Source organism: Epinephelus lanceolatus, chromosome 24, assembly GCF_041903045.1.
Source record: "Epinephelus lanceolatus isolate andai-2023 chromosome 24, ASM4190304v1, whole genome shotgun sequence".
In the NCBI taxonomy this organism is placed as follows: Eukaryota; Metazoa; Chordata; class Actinopteri; order Perciformes; family Serranidae; genus Epinephelus; species Epinephelus lanceolatus.
The window spans coordinates 10,834,448-10,860,340 of NC_135757.1; the positions used below are offsets into that span (position 1 = coordinate 10,834,448).

The 25,893-nt window shown below is 42.7% G+C and overlaps 1 protein-coding gene across 1 annotated transcript; it reads left to right on the forward strand.

Annotated features, from left to right (window-relative positions):
• Positions 1–2,685: 2,685 nt before the first annotated feature.
• On the forward strand, positions 2,686–22,570 carry slitrk6 (SLIT and NTRK-like family, member 6). Its single transcript, XM_033616256.2, has 2 exons — positions 2,686–2,824; positions 19,997–22,570. Exon 2 carries the CDS (start codon positions 20,012–20,014, stop codon positions 22,541–22,543), a length of 2,532 nt encoding a protein of 843 aa, XP_033472147.2. The 5' UTR covers positions 2,686–2,824; positions 19,997–20,011; the 3' UTR covers positions 22,544–22,570.
• Positions 22,571–25,893: the final 3,323 nt, after the last annotated feature.

Genomic DNA, 25,893 nt, shown 5'->3' on the forward strand with positions numbered 1-25,893 from the left:
GTTTTCAATCATGAAAACCCCTGATCTATGGAAGAATCGGGGGAGAGGGGGGTCTCTACATCCAGGTACAGAACCCCCCTTGCTGCCTGACAGCCCTTTCCAGCGGGGGACTGAAGATGTTATCTCAAGCAACCAGACTGCATTGACTAAAACAGCCATTTTAGAACACAGGAGTTGCCGCTCCTTCATTCAGTCAGTGTATAAGGTATAGGGGTGAAAATATTCCAAATACAGCATATATTCAAACTGAAATTGATTTTTAGTTCAGCCTTTTTAAATGGTTGAAATAGGTTTTGCTGCAGACAACGTTCACAGCTGTGCATTGCTTAGCTTTAGGTTTATCGAAGATTTCTGTTTCTAAATACTCTCCAGGGGGGAATTTCCTTCAAACCCCCCTTAAGGGTTGGGCCCCCCTCCAATGTTAAATGGGTGTCTACGGCCCTGTTGCATTTGCTCCGCACACCGTCCTCAGTGTTTTGCTGTCAAGGTCCAATGTAAAACGTGTGGCACAAAGTCTGACATGACATTTGAATTGTAAATACAGTTCTGAATAACAGTTTTGAATAAAGTTATTTATGTTTTTCCATGGATCCATGGTCATGAACCTCCGCCAAAGTCTAACAAGCACCATGTGCACGACATGGTCTGATGACGTCCCTCTGTGCATCCGCAGGGCAAATATTTAATTTGATTGGGAACAAAAAGCCCCTCGTTCTGTGATCAAACAACAGATACATAAAAAAAAAAGACATAAATAATTAAGATGACAGCCACATCAACACCCAGTGTGGGCCGAGTCCCTGTCCACAAAGGCAAATACAAAACAGATATGCATCTTATCTTTGTGTTTTATTTGTTATTAGTAGCCCGTGTGATAAAGCACCTGGACTGCTTTGGAACAGCACATAAAGAACTTACTGACAGTGGTGCTTAATGGCTTTGTGCCTTTCATTAACAGGAAATCCACTGTAGAAAGTAGTAAGAAAACATTTTTTATTGCTGAAAGGATACAGTATATTTCCTCTGAAAGAGACCAAGACACCAGGTGGGGGAGTTATTTGGAGAGTGGCATTGCAAAACGCTTCCTTTTTAAAAACATTATCGCTGCCATTAAAGTCAAATATTGATTTAATTTTGTCTAATTGCTTGAATCTGCACACGGAACATGCTTGTAGATGATATCAGGTTGTGTAAATGAATTAATAAGTGATGTATCGGCTCATTTTTCAGTCCACAGTAACTCCTAAGAGCTCCATTAAAAGAAGTATTTCTCAAGGTTATCGCCTTCTCAATCCTCTGACCACCTCCTTTTGAGAAGATCTATCCGGGTTGGGTCGCCAGTGAGGACTTGCACCACTCTATGATGCATCCAGATGGGAGGTAAAGTTACACAAACCCTGTGACAAACCCACTTGGCTTCACGCGGCGGCCCATCTGAAAGTGATCCGAGCCGAGCGTTACAGCCAGACGAATCAGTCGCTAGCCTGTATTTTTGATAAATCAAGCTGTTTGGCTTTTGACGCACAGAAGCACGAGCTGAAATAATGACATACTTTACCAGGTCCTGCGCCACGGGGAGGTCAGGGGTCAGGCTGAGCTCAAACTCAGCTGGATCTGTTTGCACTTCAGAGTCTCGTTCAAGGACACAAACCAGCTTGAACCTTAAGTCACCGCATGATGGAAGGCGTGTGATATTTCTGTCAACTCTGATCCCCCGTGAACTCCCTCTGATTTATACCCCCATGTTTTGTGTGTGGCTTATCCACTGATTGGATCATTAATCAGTGTTCTGGATGCGTCGGTTAATGCTTTTATACAGCGTTAGTTTCATCTTTTAGGCACGGTGCTGCGGCCAGGCTATTTAAAGCCCACCAATGCAAGTTTTCTTTTGCCTTGGTATTGTAAGAACCTCCAAGAGGAGGAGCTCTGTGTAACTGCTACAGAGCTTTCCCAGCTGTATCAAACATCCAGATATAGACAGGGAAATCCCGGAAGTTGATTCTCCCTTCTAAATAAAATCACTGCATTTATTTTTCAATGCTCGGTTGAAGATGGAGGGATTGATTTTCTTTTTATGATTACTAAATGTGGAGGTGGATTATATATGTAAGTGGGAAGCTGCTATAGTAGGTTGGATTTGTTGGGAGGAGCTGTGTGGGAAAATGCTGTGTGCTGTGGGTTTTATTGTGAAAGGCAGTGGAAACCCTTCTTTTCATCGTGCCTGGCTTGACGCAGCTTCCCGTCTCTGTAGTCCACCTCTACAGCATGCAAATTACGGAGCAACTCCAATACATCGCAGATTGGTTAACTACACAGAGCGCGCGGCGCGGCGCAAGAGCTGGGCACGGTGCGCGCTTTCATCCTTCACAGTGGACTGTAAAAGAAAAATATATTCTGTTGTGGGTTTTTTTTGTTTGTTTGTTGTTTTTTTTTTGAAGAACAGTGTTTTATTCTCGTGTCTCGAACCTGCAACTTAATCATAATTAATTCCGAGGCGGCTGCGGGAGGAGGGCGACGCTCAATCATCCCGGGACCGGAGTGAAACCTCACCGCGAGCGCCTGGCGCAAGGGAATAATTAGTCGCACAGTGTGTGACAGCGTTGTCAGACCCGAGAAAGACTGTGGAAGCCGGAGAGGACAAGTGAGGACTGACGGAGCCTGTGAAGTTTCTCCGTGCGTCAGGCTTGTGTTTTTTGAAAGGAGAAGGGGGGAAAGTGTTGTGGAGGTTTGCCCCTCTCCAATGCGTCGCTTCCCTGTATATACTGATGGACTCAGTACGGTGAAATTTGGAATAGCCTTCCCTTGTTTGCATCAGTTATAGACGGTAAGCAGCGCAAAAGAGTCACTTGTGATATTCGTGTGATATTCGTGTGTGTGTGTGTGTGTGTGTGTGTTAAATCTGACACTGTATTGTGCGTAATGACTTTTTTTGGAGCAGGTGGGCTTTATGGAGGGTGTCATCCTGCTGTATTATGACACAGCTTAGGTAGGAAGGAATCCAGGTGTCCATTATGGGCAGGTTCCAACTAGCTACAGTGTGTTCCATTTTAACCATAAAAAAGTGCATTCCTGTGAAATGTGTGTGTGTGTGTGTGTGTGTGTGTGTGTGTGTGTGTGTGACTGACGCGATAACACAAAGCTTATTATTCATCACTAGAGATAAAGTGAAGTGAAAAGTGCTCGGACTTGACAGCAAGGTAACAGAGTGAGTTTTCCTGCGGGGGCTCCATTACCTCGAGCACACACCTGGCGATGTGCCACGCGCAGTTACTGTATCCTACGGCGCTGTGCAGGCTTATGGTAATGAAGGCTGGTGCTGCGCCTGTGCACTGCTTATTATCACCCCACTGGAAATCCATGCAACTTAAAGTGGCTCTATTTTTCTTTGCGGTAATAGAAATCTGCTCGGGTACACAGTCAGGTGCCCAGTGCCTCCTCTTTTTTTTTTTTTTTTTTTTTTTTTTTTTTGGCATTCAGCCACGGCTAATAGTTGCGTATGAATATTTGTAATTACAGTCAGCGGTCACAGGTGTTTAATGGGGACCGCATCACGACTTGGGACAGCCAATCAAAGAGGAGGATGTTTTATCTCAAACACATTCTGTCTCTTAATCTCATTTGCAGCCATAATCTGTGCACATTAACCATATCTTTAATGTGTTTGCACTTTGTCCTGCATGTGAGGTTACACTCCAATTAAAGTGCAAGTTAATGAAGGGAATAAGCGTCATTAGCTTTAAGTTGTAAAATGCATAATTGAGGTTGGGTCCCAATTCTTTGCTTGGATGAATCAGTGGTTAATAATCTAATAGCTTCCCATACCATAATGTATGGGCTTCTTAAGCCTGATGCAACTGAGCATTATGAGATTAATTATAGATGAATGGTTTGTGTGTGGAGACACATGTGGGACAATTTCACAAATTATGCAAAAAGGATGATTCACAAAGGGACTTCTGTGTGCTGCCACAAAAAAAAAAAAAAGAAAATTCTATTAAGGTCTGCAAATAATTATTTGCATTTATAACGACGGCCGTTTCTCTCTTCTCTCCTGCTTTAAAGGAACCAGTGGCTCGACACCAATAATCAAGCAACAACAGAAAATTGTTGATTAGACCCCTATTGAGCAAATGGCTCGCAGCGAGGAGAAACACAGACGTGTGTGTTTGAATAGGTGGTGTGAAAATGCCAAAGGAAATTGGTCTGACCAGCGAGAGTAGTCTGCAGTTTTTAGAGTATCAGCTCAGGGGTGAAACAAGGGAAGAGGGCATTGTGAAACTTTATTAAAGCACACTACTTTCAGACAGAGGGAGCCTGCAGATATATTGGAGAGCCTCTGCCTCTCTATGACACGGAGAAAGTAGGCAGCGCGAGCCCACAGAATATTGAATCAGTCAAAAAAAAAAAGGGCTGGAACAAGGGGCAAGGGAGTTGAACTATCTCTTGCCTCTTGAGTGGGCGGATGTCATAATTATCATTTCTCCAGGATTGCGGTGGAGGGCCGCGGGCGCTGGCAGGATCTCTGCAGATATGTGGGTGTAGTGGTGGTGTCGACCCTGTAGGCCAAGCCACATCACTTCCAATACAGAAGAAAAAGGGACAAGTCCCACCATAATTGGTGCCTGGGAACACTGCAGGGCGCTGCGAGGAGTTGATAGACGGTCAGGGCTCGTACGCGGACATAAACAAAGCTGGGGGGTGTGCACGAGCGAGAAAACACACAGGAGCACACGTGCACGCCGAAGCAATCCAGTGCAGGGGGCTCTAATCTGCTATCCCATGTCAGGCTGAAATGAAAGAACCCCTAGCTGGACGCAACAAGTCTCACTATCTCGCGTTTGCCGTCTCATTCTCTGCTTCAGCCCTCAAGCAAAGGCAGCCTGACTTCAAGTATTAGTGGATGCACGCAACTGTTGGTTGTGACCTCCAAGTAAATTAGGAATCCTGTGCTGCCAAGTCAGGTCGTCGGCATTATCTGCTTCATGTGTCGCAGTGAGGTACGGCCAGTGTGAATTGGAGTAAATTATCAGGTAGGGCTCACACTGTGAAAAGCACTCCCTGTTAAAATGCTCTCTATGTAATTGTCAGACAAGGTACTCAGTGTTATTAAAACTAGCTCTTGCCTGTCTGCTTACTCACTCCATGTTGTATTGTCCAGGAGTGTGTTATCACACCTGAAAGAAAATGGCTTCTTCCACTAAAAGCCTTTCTTGCTTTATGTCTTTGTCAGGAGACACAGAGGCTATAGGAGGTGGGAGCTCCGGGCCAGTGAGGGCTCCACACTAGATTGTTCCACTAGGAGCACCGGCGCTCCTCATTTAAAATTTTCAGGAGCCTCAGTCCAAATGTAGGCGCAGCACTTAAAACCATTTTCCCCACAACAGATTCATGATTCTTTAAAAAAAGCCGTGTTGCTGATCAATGTTTTAACGTGACATTTTACAGAAATAACAATGCACCGTGCAGCCGGGGTTTGTTGTCTTCTTGAAAACAGACATTCGTGACAGGTGCTGAGCACATCCATCCATCCGCCGCCTGTCTATCTATCTTGCTGAATGTGTTATAAATATTGAAAAACCTGCTGTTTGGGAAGTCGCACATGGAATATGATGGGCTGCCGTAAGCATTCTGATGAAATGCTCAGCGAGCAGATTATTTAGGACAATAAACAGTGCATTGTTTGAAATGCAACACCGACGTCACGTGTGGTGTGCACACACTTCTTACGTGTGGAACAGTGCGTGCTGTGTTGCCTGTAAATGCATTTAATCTTCAGTTTCTGTTATGATTTGAAGCATTTTAATGTGCCAGGCGGTAATCCATCCCAAATATAAATAAGGAATTATGGGTGCTGAGACGTTTTGCGGTCTGACTTTGAAGTTTTTGTTCCACTAACAGGTTCCAACAGGAGTTTTCAGAATGCCGTCCAGCGACTCTAACTGCCCGCTCTGGCATTCCTACTTAATTGGTCTTGAAAGGTCTTGTTGAGGGAGACCACGCAGGTCAGCTCAAGTCTCTGTGGTTGTTAAGTCATCAGACACTCAATTAACTCAGCCACTGTACCTGGTCCTAAAAAAGAAAACGGGGCAGAAAAACAAGTTACCTTAAACCGTTAAAGTTTCTGCCTTAAGTGGACTCCAATAAATTATTTAGAGCTTCTCTTGGCAAGACCTTTATGTAAAAATATACCCTTTTTATCAGCCATACACTAGAATACTTTGGAAATACTTTTAAAAGATTAAAGTCTTCATATCTTAAGACAATGTAAGTTTTCAGGCACACACTATACGATTTCAGGGTCATTATTTTCTAGGCTACAACTACATCCTGCTCCTGGTGGAAAATACTACACCAAAAGTACTATTCGGACGGGATTAGTTTTACATAGGGATGTGGACTAATGTCAGTTTACCACAGGATGTCTGTAATATAAATGTCCGATTCGCACGGGACAAGAAATCTCCGTAATTCTACCAGAGATGGGAGTGGTAACTTGGTTTGCACTCTGGCGCCACCTCCCTATCAGCATGTGCGTGCTACGTTGCTTCCTGTATGTGTAATAATAATTAATGATTAGCCCAATATCAGGATTGTGTGCACACAACGATTAGCAATATGGATTTATATTAGGCCTACCTAACGCAACCAGAAGTCTCGTGGCTTTGAAAAGTGCTTTCTTCTCAACCTTTTTGATTGGTCTCCCACGTAGGGCTATGCAATCATTAGAAGAATGTCCACTATCACGACTGCCGACAACACCGAATGCTTCTTCAAGCGCCTCCATCATCCGAAAAAACGTGGAAGAATGGTTGTAAACAGGACGTGACGAAATATTTACATACATTTTTACAGAGGATCGCGTTCGCACTGGATTAATATTACCCGATGTATTTTCTCCGGACCGTTTTACAGAAGGTAAAAGTCGCCGTAACTTTTACTGACATTATCCGTAATGATTACAGACATGGCGCGTTCGGACGAGACTGAAATCCCTGGTAATAATTACTTTACCCCACGTCTCCACGTTAAACTAATCCCGTCCGAATAGGGCTTAGCTCCCTTTAAGAAATATGATAAGTGCTGGTTGGTGGGTCAGATACACGTCAAATTAAATGACTCCTTCTTCTTACACAGCTCCACCAGTTTCTCCCGCTTTTCCATACTTAAAGAGAACCGAGACTTAGTCTTGCTCCTCCCTGGCGCCCCCTCCATGTTTGCTGTCTACCTGGTTTGCTGCTTCCTGTTTGGGTCGTTGACAATGTCACGTTATTGAACTTCAATATTTGCTTGACCCAAGACTGAGAACTTGCATAAGTATTATACATGTTTGAGCAAGCTCGGAGTGAGTTTTATGACCACCTTACACCATGTGATTGAGATCACTGGAGCGTGTCATAACTCCAGCAAAACTCTTCAAAAGCTATTCTAACATTGGAACTTTGTTTGCCACAGTGAAATCGCTTCAGAAGTCGCTTGGTGTAAGGTTGGCATGAATCACAAACTGGGACTACAACTACAAAGCATCACCCCACTGACTGAGTTTCCCAAGGTTTGTCCTGAAACTAGCACGTCAAATCAAAACTTTCTCTTTAACATCAGAGATCAAGCTTCACAACGCGGGTTATATTCAGTTCATGTCCATCATTCGGGGTGTTTTTATCCCTCGCTTCTTTTGGCAAAACATAAACTAACACAGTGTGATATGAATATAAGTAAGTGCACTCATGATGAACGGCCGAAGGGTTGTGCACTAATTGCATACAGACATGTACAAACTTGACGTCTATCAATCTTTCCAACTTCTAACCAGCTTATCCTGTTGAGGATATGTTCCAGCCCTCTGTGAGAATACTTTCTACCCATCAACCCAGAAGCTTTGTCTGTGGACTGCTAAAGTTTGCTCTATCTGATACTGGCAGTTCCAAGGAGGCTTGTTATTTCCATTGGTAGTGTAGGCTGAATTTCCTTCAGGCTGGTGCATCAGTCTGCTCAGGTTGTCAAATGGGTGGAGGTTCTGTTCTATGAGCTCCGCATCATAAAGCAACTTAAACTGATCCCAGTATAGCACAGGAATGAATTATGGATAAACAGGGAGAGGAAAGAGCTGACAGAGAATCAGAATAAGGGGCGTACGCGATCCAAACAGTGATTTTCTGTCCGAGGTAAAGCTTGCCAGACCATGTTTCCCAAACAGTAAGAGATAGTCGTGACTTTGTGCTAATCTTCTGTCCTGTTATTACTTTTTCCTCACCGCAAGAGATGAGGGAACTTTGGATATGTTTTTGCTCGGTTAGCTCAAAGCTGATCCACAGGGCTTAAAGCTGGGCACCATTCTTTTTCGTTTCTTTTCACTACGTACAACCAAATATGCAGCTGCTTGCCAAAGTTTGCAGTATTGCTTAGGACAGTAATCGTCTACATGGCAGATGGCTCTGTAACAATCACTGAAATACAAAACAAATACAATTTAAAATGTATTTTTATAGTAGACCTCTTGACGAATTGTCACTTTAAAGAATACAATATAACTGATACTGACGACATCCACTAGCAGATGTGATCGTAAAAACAGCTTTAGTATACTTTGTCCAATTAATGAACTCAGCTGGGTTCTGTTGTAGAGCTGTAAGCATACAGTGTATTACAAATCAAACCACTTATACATCTGCCAATTAAGGAAGCCACACAGACAGGAAGTACATGTACATGCATGACACTGCAATCTGTTATAAAACAGATTGTGTTTAAGTATGTGTGAGTGTAACTTCAGACGCATAAATGTCAACAGTAGATCTGTTTTGTTTTACTGATGCAAGAATTTAAATATCTTCAGCCAAAATGATTTAATGTGAGAGTATTTTCTAGTTTGTAGGTGATATTTTTTATAGAGCGTACGTGTCATTTTTGTTTAAAGGCTCGTTAAAAGTAAAACGGAGGAAGAAAGTGCGTTCACAAAACGACATGCACAACATAAACCATTCTGATTAACCTCTTAGTCCTGCTGCGGAGACACTACAGAGTGTTCTAGGTGTTGCCCTTTATGTTGTTTATGCTCTGTGAGCAGGTCTGTCTACCTATAATGTGTGGCTCCTCTGAGACTGGAGTTTGCGTATCAGACGGCACATCTACACCTATTTATGGAGTGAATCATAAGACCGTCATTACCGTTAGCCTGCAGCCTTTTTACTGAGGGTGCGTGCTCGTTTTAAATGGGCAATTCAAACAGCTGAGAAGAAATAAAGACGGGGAGACGATTATGTAGGACATCCTAACTTAAGGTGGGATGTGCTGTCAGTGTTCCACACCAACTAATTAATTCAACTTAAAAAAAAAATAATACGGAAATAATCTTACAGTGCAACAGTGACGTACCGGACTTTCCAGTTCCAGCCGCCTCTGGAGTGGGTATCCTTATAGTCTCTTTTTTGAAAGGGACAATAATGTACACAGAAATTTTACATCTGTTTGGTGCAGATGTCTTTCCTTACAGAATGCACCTTGATGGCACTATACTGGTGTAATCTGCCTGCTCATTTCTGGAGAACTAATTACTGCACATTAGTTAAACAGACCATTTGAAATGCAAGCCTGCTAAATCGTGCTTGCCAGGGGAGCACAGCCACCCCCCTCCCCTCCCCACGCAGTCTTTGTGCTTCTATTATTAGTTCTATCATGCATATGTTCACTATCAGAAATTAAGGCCCACCAGCAGTGAACAGTTAGAGAGGAGGCTGTTCAGTACACAAGGTAGCCACAAAGTGAAAGGGATTTTTTTTTGTACTTGTCCCGGTTTTTCTTCACATAGATGTACGAGCTGTCTCTGTGTAAAGCAGTTCAGTATATGAGGCTCCGCTGTGTATGTCTTGCCATATGATCAGCTGCCAGCTGTTAGAACTGCTGCATGACGTGAGCAAGCGCACAGCTGATGTAGCTTTTTAACAGGCCACTGATGATGTGTCTAAAGATGCAACCCTTGTAGCAGCCGTCAGAGCACGGGGTATGATCCTCGCCTCCCTGGTCACTGAGGTTGTGTGCCTGCAGCACTGCCAAGAGGATCTTTGTTTCTGCAGAGCAGTTGGTGGAGGAAGTATGGGTTGCTACAGCCTAATTCCTATCTAGGTGGAGAATGCGGGGTTGGTTTAATAGTTTGAAGACGCACAAGTTTGGTTCAGTTGGTGCAAGCTGTTCTCAAGCACTGTTTGTGTTTATGCCTACAAAAAGTAATGCAGCAGAATTCGTGTGGAATCCACGTAATCTTGAGCCAGAAATTTGTCTGAAACCCAAGTGATCTGCAAGGCTGCAGTTACATAACCAGTCCCCTGACAGGAGTAAAGAAGAAAGTGGTATAAGGAGTGAAAGTCCTCGTAAGGAGGCAGGTTGAGGTGGTGTGGGGGTCAAACAAACACAGGACTATCCCCCAGGAGACCGGGGTTTCACCATGTTGCCGCCATGTTGCTTTTTTTCTAATCCTAACCTACGTTACTTTACTAATACTCGACCATAGGTTAGTCAACCAGAAAGGTCATTAGTCGGCAAGATTTCATTGGTGGCTTAGTTGCAGAAAAGAAAAAAAAAAACAAACAGAAAAAAAATTGAAACTCTAAATAAGTAATCTCTAGTAATCTCAAAATAAATCAAAACCTGTATGACTGCATCATGTGGAAATTTAATTTGAAAGGACAGACACAGGAAGTGGCCACATTCAGCAGTCAGATAGGAGTCATGTTTACTTACAGGGCCTGCGGTTATTCCACAGGCTAGTTAATAACATGTCGGGCAGGGAATCCAAAGTGTGGCATCATTTTGAGAAGGTGAAGGACGAACCCAAGGTGATATGTAAACTCCGCAGGCAAACATTTGCTATTCATCATAATTCGTCCACTACAAACATGACGTACCATCTAAAACATGTAAGTAGCTACATGCCCAGTAGCCACTTAGCACAATCATTACTGCTTTGCCAACAGCTTCATTAACAGGCGGCTCGCTCAGTGTGTGACGTGCACTTGTAGATAAAATATAGGCCTATATTAATGAAGGTTCATTAGTACGGTTTTGTATTTCTCTGCAACGTAGCACAGTGTTAACAATGTTAATGATACTATTCTTTCTCAGACCTTCAACTTAAACCATTGTGTTGCCCCGCCCAAAATATATAATCTAATAATTAAATTAATATCACAAACATGCAGGCGACTAGTCGACTAATGGCCCTAAATAACGACTAAATGTCGACTGGGAGAATTCATAGTTGGGGGCAGCCCTTTACATAACTTTTAATTGCCTACACCTGACTACGTCACTTTACGTTAAGTGCATTACCTTAAGTGCGTAACTTAATATTATGCACATAACAGGACGACACTCAAGTGGATTTCTTTTTTCTAAATCTAACCTATGTAACTTTACGAAACCTGACTTAATAACTTTAGGTTAAGTATGTAACGTGACAACACCCACCCATTTTTCATCAAAATCTAAACTATGCAACTTTACTTGCCAAAACCCGACTGTGTAACTCAGTAACCCACCCACATTTCTTCTCCTAAACCAAACTTACGTAACTTAACTAAATTAACTGTAACCTATGTAACTTTACTTGCCTAAACCATCTACATAAGTTTGCCGTAAGTATGTTACTTTAAGTACGTGACGATGCCCAACCGTATTTCTTTTCCTAAACCTAACCGACGTCACTTTACTAAACCCAACCTACATAAGTTTACTTGCCTAAACCTAAACTGCACGACTTTAAGTTAAGTATGTTACTTGGCAACATGACAACGCCAACCATGTTTCTTCTACAAGACTGAACCTACATAGCTTAACTTTATTAAATCTAACCTACGTAACCTGACGTTAAATACATAATGTGACGCCATTTGCAGGCCACCTCTTATATCATGTGAACTGTTTGGCATAAACTGAGATCGTCTCCTCCACAAGTTCCACTAATGAGTCTTAGAATAATGTTTAGTCTACAAACAGTCGCCACCTGCTTGGAATTCACCATCATAGTGTGTGATCCGTGTTATGGAGTAAAGATTACATTTACATTTTAGACATGTAGATGATGCACGGGTATATTATACACTATTTATATGGCCCTGACAGGAAGCCTCAGACTTCAGTGAATTAAAATGGACTCCTTCAACCCCCCTGTTGTCAAGATCCATAAATCACGATGACTGCAGGTAGCCTAGCAATGAGGATGACTAAGGTCATAAAAAAGCTTAGAGCTGAGGTGGCTGTGAAGCCTCTCCAAACAAGTCGATAAACCAAGAGAATTCTAGAGTATCCACAAGATATTCACTCGATATGTTTAAACACAAATATAGAGTGACTTTTATCAGTCTTGACGGAGTTGGGAGAATGGCTCTATCTGTCGGGTGCCACAAGGGATAACAAGCCTTTCATACTTGTACATCAAGTTGCCTCACGCTACAGAAAAAGGAATTAGGCTCCTGCCTTATGGGCTATTTGTGGCTCCAGCATGCTTTACTTACTTTGACAGTGATGAGGACAGAACATGACTACAGCTGTGTTCATATTATCTAAAAATAATGCCCTAAACTGTCAACTGGATAGAGTGCACGCTAAGTCGGTACAAATCCAGGTTCACATTGTGTTGTCATATCCTGCGTCTGTATCGTGTGTGTCAATTCGCTGCAAACTATGACAAATGTACCGGGGATGAAAAACAAGTGGGACTGCAGCGCTCTGACCGTTTGGTGCATGAAGCGTGCAAAATCAATGGAAAGCAAGGGCACATGTGCTTTGTGCTCTTCAGTAAAGATTACATGCTCAGAGCAACCTCTGGTTTTCCCAATGTATAGCGGATATAATTGTCATTCAGAAGTTTTGTCAAAGTCAAACTGTGTCAAAGACAGATTCTGACCAGTCATATTGAGAACAGGAGAGGCTGCGTAGGAAAAGCAGCAAGAAGCAAGATGTCAGTTTCAACACAACATGGATTTTTAGTAAGAATCTTGATGTGGCATGAGTAAACTTTTGGCAAAATATGTAGCTTCATTGCTTAGTCACATTACACAGATGGATAGTGGCAGTTGATCTAATGTTTCAACCTACTTATGGCAGTTGGTGGTACACTGGTAAACTTACAAGAAGGGAAAAAGTAAAGTGGAAAAGAATATTAAAGTTGAGTCATGCAATATGGTACAGATATGGGGTCAGTTATGAACTGATTGTGACATTTGGGGCCTGATACAGAAGCTGATGTTTGAAATAAAAATTTGGATGATAGTTCTTTTATGACAGGAAATCAAAGGAATCCTTTGAAATTTATAAAAACATGCTGAACTCATTGAACCCTCCACTGAACTATCTTTGAATGAGCACTAGTTCAACTATACAAATGTATCTATTTATTAACAACCCTTTAGTACAAGGCCAAAAACATCATTGAACAACTTAGTATTTTTGCCTAGTAATCATTTTTACTGAATAAAGCTTGAACACATCATAATGTAACTCAATGGAGTCGCCATTAGCTGTTAGTTCCAGCCACTAACTGCTAACAGCTAACGTTAACTAGCTCTCGTCCTGCCATTTTCAACACGTATATGTTGTAATGTAGCTATCAGAGAATAGGGTAAGTCCCCCAATGCGTCCGGAAGGAGTTCAGAGTAAGATTTCTGTTCATCCCAAACACATCATGCTGGAGCTGTGCTTTTGAGCCTGTGCAAAATTGACATGACACAATGAGAAATGATATCCGCTGATCGGCTGATAAGAGTTAATAAGGCGTATTTTGGCTCAACCAACGTTCAGCTGATAAATCGGTGCATCCCTAGTAGGGTTGACATGAGAACCGATACTTCAGTACCAAGTCGATGCCAACACGCAAACAAGTACCGGATACAACTTAGCCTTCAGCGGGCCGTATCGATTCCTGTCGGAACTGACGGGGGCAGTATACACCCGTCAGTCTTTGCCGAGGACGAGCGCCGAAGAAGAACGCCTGTTCTCCATTGTCTTTGCTAGAAACAACGGCTTTTCCAAGTGCTGCTGGAGCCACAACACCTTAGCTTGTTGAAAAGTCAGGTGGTGGGAGTCGTGTATGGAGAGGCTTAGGATTAGAGTTCTGTTTTTTGATATGAATTATTGCTAGTACACATAAAAATTTAACTTTATATGGCCCAGCAGAAGGTTTCCTCTTGGGACATTTTTTTATACTCTAACTAAATTATACTCTACTGCCTTTTAACCAAACCTCACCTTCCTGTATAGAAACTTAAAGCCAAACGTTGGACCTCAACATCATTGTGAGAGAGGTGCAGATTGTGTTGGCGGTTAATATCAGTCATGTCCTTAGCAGCAGTAGATTATGGGCATTGATTACATGAAAGACGGCAGATTCACAGAGTGGTGTTCTGCATGTTCTATGCAGCATGTGAACATGTGTATTCATGATATATCCGTGTGACAGCTGCTGGAAAGACGCAGTGGGAGCTTCTTCACTGTGGCATGATACATTCTAATAATTGGGCGTGGGACTTTCATGATATTATGGAGCGTTTCGCTGCGCTGCACTGGAACACTACAACATATAGCCGGCCCAAATAAAGTGTGAACATCCTATTTATGGATCTGTAAGTGGCCAAAGCCTATTGTGTACGTTACAGTGCCGACAGAAAGCCTCAATGTGTGATAAATATTCCATCAACAGATTTTTCTTCTCCACTTTCCCTCTGCTGTCTTGCCCTCCTCAGCTCTGTACTAGCTTTTTTTCCCTACTCATCTCATTTGATGTCGGACGATGAGTTGGCTTCACACACATGCATGAGGGGAGATCTCATAGGGCCTCAGCAGATCTCTAATTGAATTGTCTGAACAGCAAGAGATGCACATTTGAATTTCGAAAAAAGAGAGCGCAGCGGAAGACTGGCACCGGAAGAGCGTTTCATCTCTCGTGCCCGTCACGCTGCGTTCCATGCAACATTGATTACCTGGAAAAATGGATCAGTTAGTGAAGTCTGTTTGAAATAAAGAAGAAAGAGTGCATCACGCTAATGCCTTTCCATATCTGCCCTCTGCAGTGTTATCATGCAGCATGCGATAACATCTGTTAATAGTCTGTTTCATTTCGCATTGTCTTACGAGCCATCAGGGTCACAGAGGTGAGTGCCTCGGGTGCCATGACCACCACCAGACTTCTGAACAAGCAAATACAGATAAATAATGAAAAGGAAATGGCCAAAGATATTCTGGGATGCCAGGCTTCGGAGACATTTTCTGAATGTTATCACTGTCTAAACAATACATATTTAATAGGTTTGTCAAATTAGATTTTTGTGCTTCATTATTTTTCCCAACATTGACTTCCATTGATAAACATGGGTAATTGAAGCACACAGAGAGTCGTATCTCCCCAATTTTCTGCCTATTATCGGTTCAAGATGGTGCTTTCAGAGCACGCTGTGATGTCTTAGAGACTTCACAGATGTGGGAGATTTCTGGGCAAGTGTGACTTTATATTTTTATCGGCTTTTCCAATGTCATCATCTCTTTACATGTGTAATATTTACAAAAAAGATAGAAGCAACATGATAAAATTGAAGCCCTAAGTTTCTGAAAATGATTGTAACTGAAAAACAGTTCAGTTCCATTGAATACATAAAGATTAAGCTTGCGGTGGTATTCAGTGGTATACAATACTTAGTTGGACACCTGATGCTACAATTAATATTATAAACTTAAAGTGTCTGTACAGTGGCAAAGTGGCAGCACAGAGTAGCAGGAGTCAGATTTGATTATAACAGAACATGACAGGTAGGGCTGCGAGCAATTATTATTTTATTACTGATTAAAATGTCAATGATTTTTCCAATTAATCAATCATCTGCTCTAAATAAAATGTCAATCAGTGTTTCCCAAAGCCTAAGGTGACATCCTCAAAGGTCTTGTTTTGCCCACAGCCCAAAGATAATCAGTCTGCCGTCACAGAGGAGTAAAAAGCCAGAAAATATTCATATTTAAGAAGCTAGAATCAGAGAATTTGGATTTTTTTGTTCTTAAAAAAAAATGTCAAACTGATTATTGGATGATCAAATTGGTTGGATTTGGTGTCACTGTGCAAAGCAAAAGCCCCTATTTGGCCTTATTTCAGATTTAAACCCAGTGCTAATAGGATTCGATAACTCCCACAGTCATGGAAAACCTAAATAAGTTATGGAATTTCCCAACCACATTTTCCAGGCCTGTAAAAGCCATGGAATTTGTATAAAGCATTGAAAGTTATGGAAAAGTTCTGGAATTTTGTTGTGTGCAACGAACATGTTACAGTAATCGTCCATGTACATGAGTGCATGATGGTTAACAGTTGTATTTGAAGTTATATTTGAAAACAGTTTGAATCAGAAAACACCAGGGCAAGAAAAGTCATGTAAAAGTTTTGAAATTTTGTTCATGAAGATGTGTTGGAACCCTGGAAAATAAGTTAGTTAAATTGCCTAGAAGTTGGAGGTGTGTTGCAGTGATGGGCAAAGCGGTTCTTTTGATGTTACTGAATCACTAGAATCAGTTCATTAAAAAGATTCGTTCACCGAATCGTTCAGTGCTTGGCGGGAGGAGCCTGACTGTGTACTGCGTAGTCCAACTCACTGAACTGATACACGGCTGAGCTGCTGCTGCGTGAGTCCCATCACTGGCCAGCCTAACGTTTTAAGTTTATTTATCTGGAAACTAGTCTCGCTCACCAGACCTTTCTCAAGAAAATAAAGGTCTAGCTGGGCCGACTCTCACTTTAAGATTGGAGAAAAAAACGCTGCTTGTATTTCTTTCAACCAATCATAATCGTTCTGGGCGGTGCCACAGCAACGGTGCGCTTGCAAAAATATTGCTGGGGGGAAACAGGTTTTAGTGTAACATGCCCACAAAAATATCGCCTACAGGACGCGAACCATGGCAGAAAAATGGCTACATCCCCGCAAGATCAAACACAAAAGTTAGTAAAGGACGTGTTAAACGGTTGATAACTGCTATGCAACCAGAGGTGGTAGGGCGGGACTTCAGCGGGTGGCTTGTTCCACCCACTGAGAGGCTGATCTCTGCAGCGAACTTCCGCCCACTCAGACTATCTGGTAACTAAGTCTGTTTAAAATAATGGTGAGGTGTGTGATTGTGTTCATGTGGCTTGACTCCTGGCTACATTAGCTGTTAGCTTGGAGAAAACGGTCCCTATGAAAGTGTATTGCTGAGAAGAAATGATTTGAATCACTCAGGGATCAGGGTTACGTCGTTCACCGAGTGATTCGTTCACCGAGTGATTCGTTACGAGGTAGGCAGTCCCTCCCTGCACCCTGGCTGCCTCGTGACCTGCGAGTGATTCATCGTTCGCACGTACCGAATCGGCAGTTCCACTCCCGGTCTGCACACTCGCTGCTGAGCTCAACTGAACTGACAACTGAACGAATCAGTTCCGGAAGTGATTCAGTTCAGAACGTTCACTCAACAGATTTGTTCTTTTTGAACGATTCGTTCGCAAACGACACAACACTAGTGTGTTGCTCATTGCCGGAAGCTCTACATCAAACAGCTCACTTTCAAACTGATCTGCTGTCAAAAAATGCCAAGAATGACTGTTGTCGTCTTTTGTAGACGGATATTTAATGAACGACAGCAGCAGTGCTTCTTTCACTGACATGAGCATTGCATTTCCTGTGAATATTTCATAATAAAAGTCGTGTGGAACTTGTGTTTTGCTAGATAGATGCTTTGAAGCTGCAGCAGTAGGAAACGTTTGGTTTGCATGAGCAGTAAGTAGTAGTAGTCGTACTGTCGGTGGTGTTGGTGGTGTTGTGCTGCTGTGCAGGCTAACTCCGAGCCCTGGATGTCCCCGGAGGACGGAACATGCAACTAATTATTCTGGTGTAGTCTGTCCGGTGTTGTGGTGATTCCCTGTAGACATGAGTAAAATGGATTATTAATGCATGTAGCTTGTAAACTTATTTGAAAGGCAGTAGGTAGATAGTCAGAGATGATATTTAAAGAGATTTATATATTTATTTTGGTTTGCTAAGAAGGATGTTTTTTATTGTGTCATATTATGTTGTATTTTCTGTAATATTTCAGAGTTTCCCAGGTTACTAGAGTGAGAGTCTACATCTGCTGTGGCTGAAAAGTGTAGAGTGACCTTGGGGTGTATGTCTGAATACATCAAAGATGTTGGATGTTGGTTTTCATCAATAGTTTTCACACAACAGCACAAAAAATGTATCGAGGCACTTTGAAATAGGCAAAAAAGGGTCAAAGAGAAGGAGGGAGGAAGAGTGGAGTTACGGTTTTAAGAGACTCCTTTAAATTCAGCTTTTGTCTTTGGAGCTCCGTCGAGGGGTTCAGTCGTCTCCTCGGACGCCGTACCCGTCATTTGTGGGGTTGGAAAGACTTTCATCTGAGCTAACTACAGTTATCTGATATATCTTTTAGCGTTTCTAGTCAGGCTGTTGCGAGTATTTAATTTAATATATAGTTACATACAGAGGTACAAAGGATAGATTTGCATTCTGTTTGTGTAGATCCACAGCACTCCGATCCACACTGCCTGCTTTTGGGCACAGGCAACTGCAAACCTCCCCTGAAGAGGTGCCCCACGTCTCACTGACTTTTAATACGGGGGAAGTATTTTTTCAGACTTATGTCAGAAGAGAGCTGAATGTCATTTATAGATGGATCATGAGTCATAGATTTCAGTCTCTGACATACACTGCTCTCCACAGGCTGAACTCGGCTTGCCTAGTCTTGTTAGAATGAAGCTTTCCAGATGCTAATCGGATTTGTTAACAAGAACAGCTGTGCCATCCCGCCATCTTCCCATGTTTTATCTCTTTGAAGAGTTCTGTTAGTGAATGGTGGATATCTAGTTATCCTTGATCATGGGAAGATGTCTATACTTCTCCACCAGTCTCCCGAGAGTGATGTAGCCTTTGATCCATTGTGATCTTAGTCCAATTAATGTAATAGATTTAGATGTGGTGCTGAGGCTTGATGTCTCCTCGCAAGAGCTTGTTTTCAGTGGACGCAGCCGTCTTGTGCGCTCCTTTTGTTCACCACGTGGAGAACAGTTTGGAACAGTGGAATAACACAGTCAATTTCACAGACATGAAACTGATGGGAAAAGGTGTGGTGCGTGATGTGCTCCCTTCCAGCCCAGTTGAGTGAAAGTTAATTGGTTCAACAAGAAAGACACGACCATTTATTTTTTAGTTCTTTATTTAGAACTGCTTTTTATAAATGTTGCTTTGACATGGGCTGTAAATGGACTAAACTGCCTTCTGCCTTTGTGTGAGTCACACTGATTAAGTCTTTGTTCAGATGAGTCTGCGTAGAAAGGGCAGGAAAAATCAGTCAAATGAGAAAGTCATTTCTTTAAATGTACCATTATCCCAGTGTGAGTCACTGGAAAGAGATGCTGTCTTACTGTCATCGCTCACCCTGTGAAATGTATTTACTCATTGGTAGCAGAGTCCGGGCAGATACTGTGGATGGTAATAATATGGATTATTAGCTGCTGCACTTGGTTTAACTCAAATTCCTCAAGTCCACCCAGGACATAACATTGCTCAGTAGCATAAAAGCCTCAGTGGGATAGCTTTATGTAGATACATCAACACGAAACTGAGTATGAATTTTACAGAATTAAAGGAGAGTTGCCTTTTCCTGTTATCCATTTTTCATGCATTTTTAGTCTACACAACACAATGTCTTTCATCCTAGACAAGTGTGAATACCCCTCATGCATATGATGCACACATGAATGTAATTTTACGCTGTTGCACTTTGACACGTACAACAACCAAAGTTCATGTGTTGTAACACATAAAACTTGTATGACATTTGTACCTAGGACTGAATATCATTTAACAAAGATGAGTCATTAAATTTGTGTCAGATTTTGCATGGAAGACAATGTGCGCTTAATGTTCTTTTTCCTCCCTCCCCCACCCCTTGTGCCCATTCTTCTGTCCTATCTTCACAGATATCTCAGACCGCAATGCTGCCCTGCATCATTTTCATCGGCTTGTTTCTCACAGCAGCCCGATCCCAAGATATCCATCCCTCACAGGCATCATCCTCTATTAGTGAGTCTTGTGACTCTTTGTGCTCCTGCGAAGGAAAAGATGGCATTCTTCATCTTAACTGTGAGCAGAGAAACATCAGCAAAATCTCCCAAATCAAAGTCCCGTCAGGTATGCCCTTCCACCTGAACCTTTACAAAAATGACTTGGTTGAGCTCCGCGCCGAGGAAATGGAAGGGCTTAAGAATGCCCTTTCGCTGCACATCGGGGGTAATAGCATACAAGAGCTGGAACCAGGGGTCTTTAGCACTCTCGGTTCACTGAAAAAACTCCACATAAATAGCAATTTCCTCGTCACTCTGAAAGAGGACACTTTTCAAGGCCTGGTGAATTTGGAGTTTCTCCAAGCTGACACGAATTTCATTCGGGTCATCGAGCCGGGGGCCTTCAACAAACTGATCCGCCTCAAGGTCCTCATCCTCAATGATAATTCCATCGAGTTTTTACCCAGCAACATTTTCCGGTTCGTGCCCCTCACCCACCTGGACTTGCGTGGCAACAAGCTTCAGACGCTGCCTTATGTTGGGTTTTTAGAGCACATCGGGCGGATAATGGAGCTCCTCCTGGAGGACAATGTGTGGGTGTGTGACTGTGATATTTTGCATCTAAAAATCTGGATGGAAAACATGAGGGCCCAGTCAGCAATCGGGGATGTGGTGTGCAGCACGCCACATCACCTTAAGGGGACCATTCTGGCTAAAGTCAAGCGAGATATCCTCTGCCCGTCCCATGCAGACATTAACCTGGAAGAGCCGTCAAAGTCACTGGATATGGTTGTTACTCCTTCATCCAAAGTGTCCCAGAGTCCCAAGCTGATTGACGCCAAAGATGACGCCAAGGTACCGACACCGTCTCACCTTCCCAACAGTCCTTGTGTGGAGCACTGTTCCTGTCACAATCACCCTGTGGCTGGCTTTTTGATACATTGCCAGGACAGAGGAATTCAAAAGGTATCAGATATCGGAATACTCCAGCAAAGCCCCACGAAACTGGTCATGACAGGAAATATGATTCAGAAACTCTTGAAGTATGATTTTGTCACATATGACAGTTTAGAATTGCTGAACCTGGCGAACAACAGAATTGATTACATTGATAATGAAACTTTCCTCAGCTTGAGCAGTTTGAAAAAGCTGTATTTGAATGGCAACCGCATTGAAAAACTGTTCTCCACAATGTTTGTGGGGCTCCACAACCTTGAATACCTGTATCTGGAATACAACCTTATCAAAGAGATTGCTCCAGGCACATTTAATCCCCTGCCAAACCTGAAGCTGTTGTCATTAAATAACAACCTGCTCAGCTCTCTTCCAGCGCAGATATTTCGCAATGTGCCCCTCACCAAATTAAACCTGAGGAAAAATCTACTTATGCACCTGCCAGTGAGCAACGTGCTTGATCAACTCGACTCGCTGGAGCAGATTTCTTTAGAGGACAACCCCTGGGACTGCAGCTGTGACTTGCTCAGCCTCAAACAATGGGTGGAGAAACTAAGAAAGGACACAGTGGCGGGCTCCATTTTGTGTGTCACCCCAAAGAAAGTGATGCAGGATGAACTGCGAAACCTTCGTCATGAGGTGCTGTGTCCTGGGTTAGGGACCTACTACCCGATGTCCCCAGGTGGGGAGGAGAGCGTGACTGCTACTCTGGGGCCTGACAGCGCTGGCAAGGGTTTGCTCAGTTCACTCACAGACACTGTCCCACTCTCTGTGCTCATCCTAAGCCTCCTTATGTTTGTCCTCATGATTATATTCTGCTCAGCTGGATTGGTAGTGTTTGTGGTGCACCGGCGGCGTAGAAGGGCAAAGAAAAAAGCAGCAGAGGAGCAGCCCAGGGAAAACAACAGCAGCAGTCCCATTCACTTACACTACAGCATGTACGGGCAGAAAACAACACACCACACTCTGACACAGAGAACAGGGTCTGCTTCTCTGTATGAGGAGAGATCACACAGTCCCATTGTGCAGATCTGCCGCAACCCCACCTACTGCTCCCAACACAAGGAGCATGACGCAGATTTGGATTATGGCCTCGACGAACCTAGCGCCAAGCATCACGTGTGCCGGAGTATAATGGAGAAGGAGAACACGTCCCCGCTCACAGGAAACCCAAGCTCAAAGTTCCGCCCCATGACAGGAGAGTGTCCCGCCGAGTTTGTCACTCTCGGAAACCCCAACTCCCTGTACAGGAACATTCTGGAGAGGGAGAAGGAGCTGCAGCAGCTTGGAATAACAGAGTACCTTAGGAAAAACATGCCCCAGCTTCAGCCTGACATGCAGGTCCCGGGGCACCAGGAGGAGTTAAAGCTAATGGAGACAATTATGTACTCGCGACCACGCAAGGTCATGCTTGAGCAAACTAAGAACGAGTACTTTGAACTTAAGGCTAACCTGCATACTGAGCCAGACTACTTGGAGGTTCTGGAGCATCAAACTGCATTTAACTGAGCTTGATCAGAGGAAAAAAAAAACAAATATATACATTATGTTTTCAACCAAGTGCCTTGTCCTGTTTGCCCTCCTGTACTTTCCACGGTGTGAAATATATATCATGGGCACATTGCTTTAAGTTTATTGTAGCACAGAATGTAACTGGTTTAGATTTTGTTACCTTTGTATCTGTTGACAGCAAGGGGTCGAGTTTAATCACGACAGGACGTATCGATTCTTTGGACAACGATACCACAAAGTCTGCCACGATACGATTTCAATTGGTTTCAATTCAGGGGCCTGCGATCCACGTGAGATGATATCACATGCCTGTTTAACACAGTCGGTCACAGAAGAAGCTGCCGCCCCTTTCTTTTTTGCTTCTGGCCATAAAAGACAAAAATACATAAACAAATGTAAATAACTGTAAGTGCTTAAGTGCAGTAAGGTTTACTTTAATATGCATAAAACATGACCTGACAACAAAAGTAAACATGAACATGAACAAAAGGATAACATTTGGCCCAGTGTTTTTTTGCTAGTCAGACATTATTAGCTTCAAGTCCCCATGAAATGAAAACTACATTTTTCCAGTTTTAAGTTTGAGTACCTTTGCCAACTGATCATTTATCTCTTGTGATACGCCAAATATATGCCTGCACTCAGGTGTTTACAAAAGTCCATCCAATCAAATTTGGGTGACGAGCTAGTCACACCAGTCATATAAAACCGCACTTCACCATTTGTGGCTTGTAGCTAGCTAACAGAGCAATATGAAGAGAGAAAGAGACGTATGCTGCCCCCTATTTAGCAATCCAATCAAAGGCAAATAATTTGATTTATCTATTGTAACTGTTTAATTTGGAAATATGTCATAGAACAGAAGCTAAAGATGCTCCAAATTTAAGCACTTTTACATTGCATAAATTAGCCTTGCAGCTAGCTGACTTTTCCTTTTCACCGATTGCAATAAAAACATGTATTAAATATGCTTTTTCTCTTTACTCAGAATTGGTTTAAAGTATGTTTGTTTTAACTTTGCATTGTTGAAACAGAGCAGCTAATGTTTTCGTAGCGAGAGCAACAAGTTAGCGGAGTGCCACGCATGGTCGGGTCAGGTGAGTGTTTTATTACCTCGCGACCTAGTTTGCACACAGCACGTGCTTTGTCTGCTGACCCGTCTTTTCACCGGAATTCAGGAGAGTAAATATCCGTGTCGTCTTCTTCTTGGCTGCTGGCCATTATTTGGTGCTGATTCACGGTGACGCACATATGCCCCTGGACATTTCAAAATAAAGATGTTAAAGTATGTTAGCATTGATGATATTGGATCGTTGATCATTGAATCGATACATGGATGGATCGTTACACCCCTATTGACAGCCATGTTATGTAGCTGGGGGAAGGTGTTAGACATTTTGGCCAAATGTAACTTAGAGTGAAGAAGCTATCGCAGTGTGTTGAGCAGGCCTGGGTTGAAGCCCTCTTTAAAATCAATCAGCTTTTGATGATTGATTAAATTTCCATGGCACACTGCCACCAAAATGAATTGATCTGCACAGCTCACACACACCCCCCATCTGACATCCCGATAGGATAAAGCAGATGCCTGGAAAGGAGTGAGTGAATTTCAATCACCACTTGACCCAGAATTGCTGTTTAATCAGTCTATCCTGACTCTGGGTATGACCTGATTACACCCTCTGTCAACATAAGCCAGCTGGAATGCTGTAACCAGAATGCTCATTGTGCCGTAGAGTCAGCAACATGCCAACTGTATATTGGAGAACAGTGATAGCAGCGTGGCGCCACTGCTATTTTCCTGTCACTATATTTTTTTTTGGATCGATTCAGCACACTGCACAGTCGCAGTCATAGGTCTTTTATTTATTTTTATACAAACTGGTGACATTCACAGAAAGGATGTTTTATTTTCTCTCAGTAAATACAGCACTTAAAGTACAGTATATTATACACAACTGTAATCTTGTAAAAATGCATTGCACTAATCAAATGCCATAAGATGGTGCATGACAATCAACAGAGTCCTGCTGATTATTTTTTTTTTGTTTGTTTGTTTGTTTTTGTTTCTGCCAGAAAAAATGAGCCACAAATGTGTATGATCCCTCAGCGTGTGTTTTGTGTGTGCAAGCGTGTGTGAGTTTCATGTCACTGTTTTATGTCTGATACTCGAAACAGCATTTAGGAACGCTGCTCCGTCCTCATGCTGATTGGCTGAACTGTTTTTAGAACTGATTAGACGCGGGGCTTATTTACCTGTTAGCACACAAATGGTGACTGGCGAGCAACATCGACAGAGAGCTCCAGTTTTCCACGCAGACAACCTGCCGACCAACTCCAGCCAACTTTTCTCAGCTCACGTTGAAAGCAATGGACTGCTGGCGACACATTTTCAATGTGGACACTGTCAGAATTTTCACTAAACACTCCATTCATACTCTCGGAAACAACTTTGAAACGGTTCATGTAAGCACACACTCTGTAGCTTTTCTACTTAACTAGATTTAATTATTTATTCTGTATATTTTGTATATACTTACGTTCCATTATATCTTTGGTTTTTGTGTGCCTTCAGTGCTGTACAGAATATAAACAGAAGTTGTAACTGATAAACAGGAAATAAAGAGTTGCAATATTACATTAACATGGAGCTGGGTTTATGGTTAGCCAAATGTGTGCCCCCACTGGTCCTTTTATAGATACTGTACAATAACTGGTGTGCTGACTAATTGACACACCAGCTGCCCCAAAAGAACGCCATCTCTCCTAATCTGTCATCACCCCCTCCACAGTGCATATGTATATGTGCATGCATGTACTCGTGTAAACACCATTTGGTTGTTTTCCTGCTGCGTGAATAATTTAACCCCCCACGATGGCTCGAACCTAGTCCTTAATCACACAACAATGGCTGCAGGGGTTTTTCACCAGCCTTTGCTTTTTTTTCTGCATGACTTTCATTTCCTCCTCCTCTCTGGGGGGAAACAGTGGACCCTCTCTAATTCCTCCATTTTCTATCATAATTGATGTATCTGAAGCTCCTTCGCAAGAGCACACACAGTTTGAGACGCTCGCGCACGCAGGCGCACGCGCGGCACTAGCACACAAAAACAGATACCTCGCCGACATGAATAAATAAATGTTTGTACATTTGTATGCAGACACGCATCATTTATGGTATGCAAACCTGTACACACACACACACACACACAGCAGGGATGAAAACTCATTCTCCGCAGCTTGATCCTGTGAGACTCATCTAAAGGTGAGACATTAGCAAAGTGCATAACTGTGTTCAGAGAGATTCTTTCCTTTAGGGGCCGACTTCAAATAAATGGAATCACTTC

Bases quoted from the DNA above. Each gene is read 5' to 3' on its own strand.
- slitrk6 (XM_033616256.2), top strand. From the start codon at position 20,012: ATGCTGCCCTGCATCATTTTCATCGGCTTGTTTCTCACAGCAGCCCGA.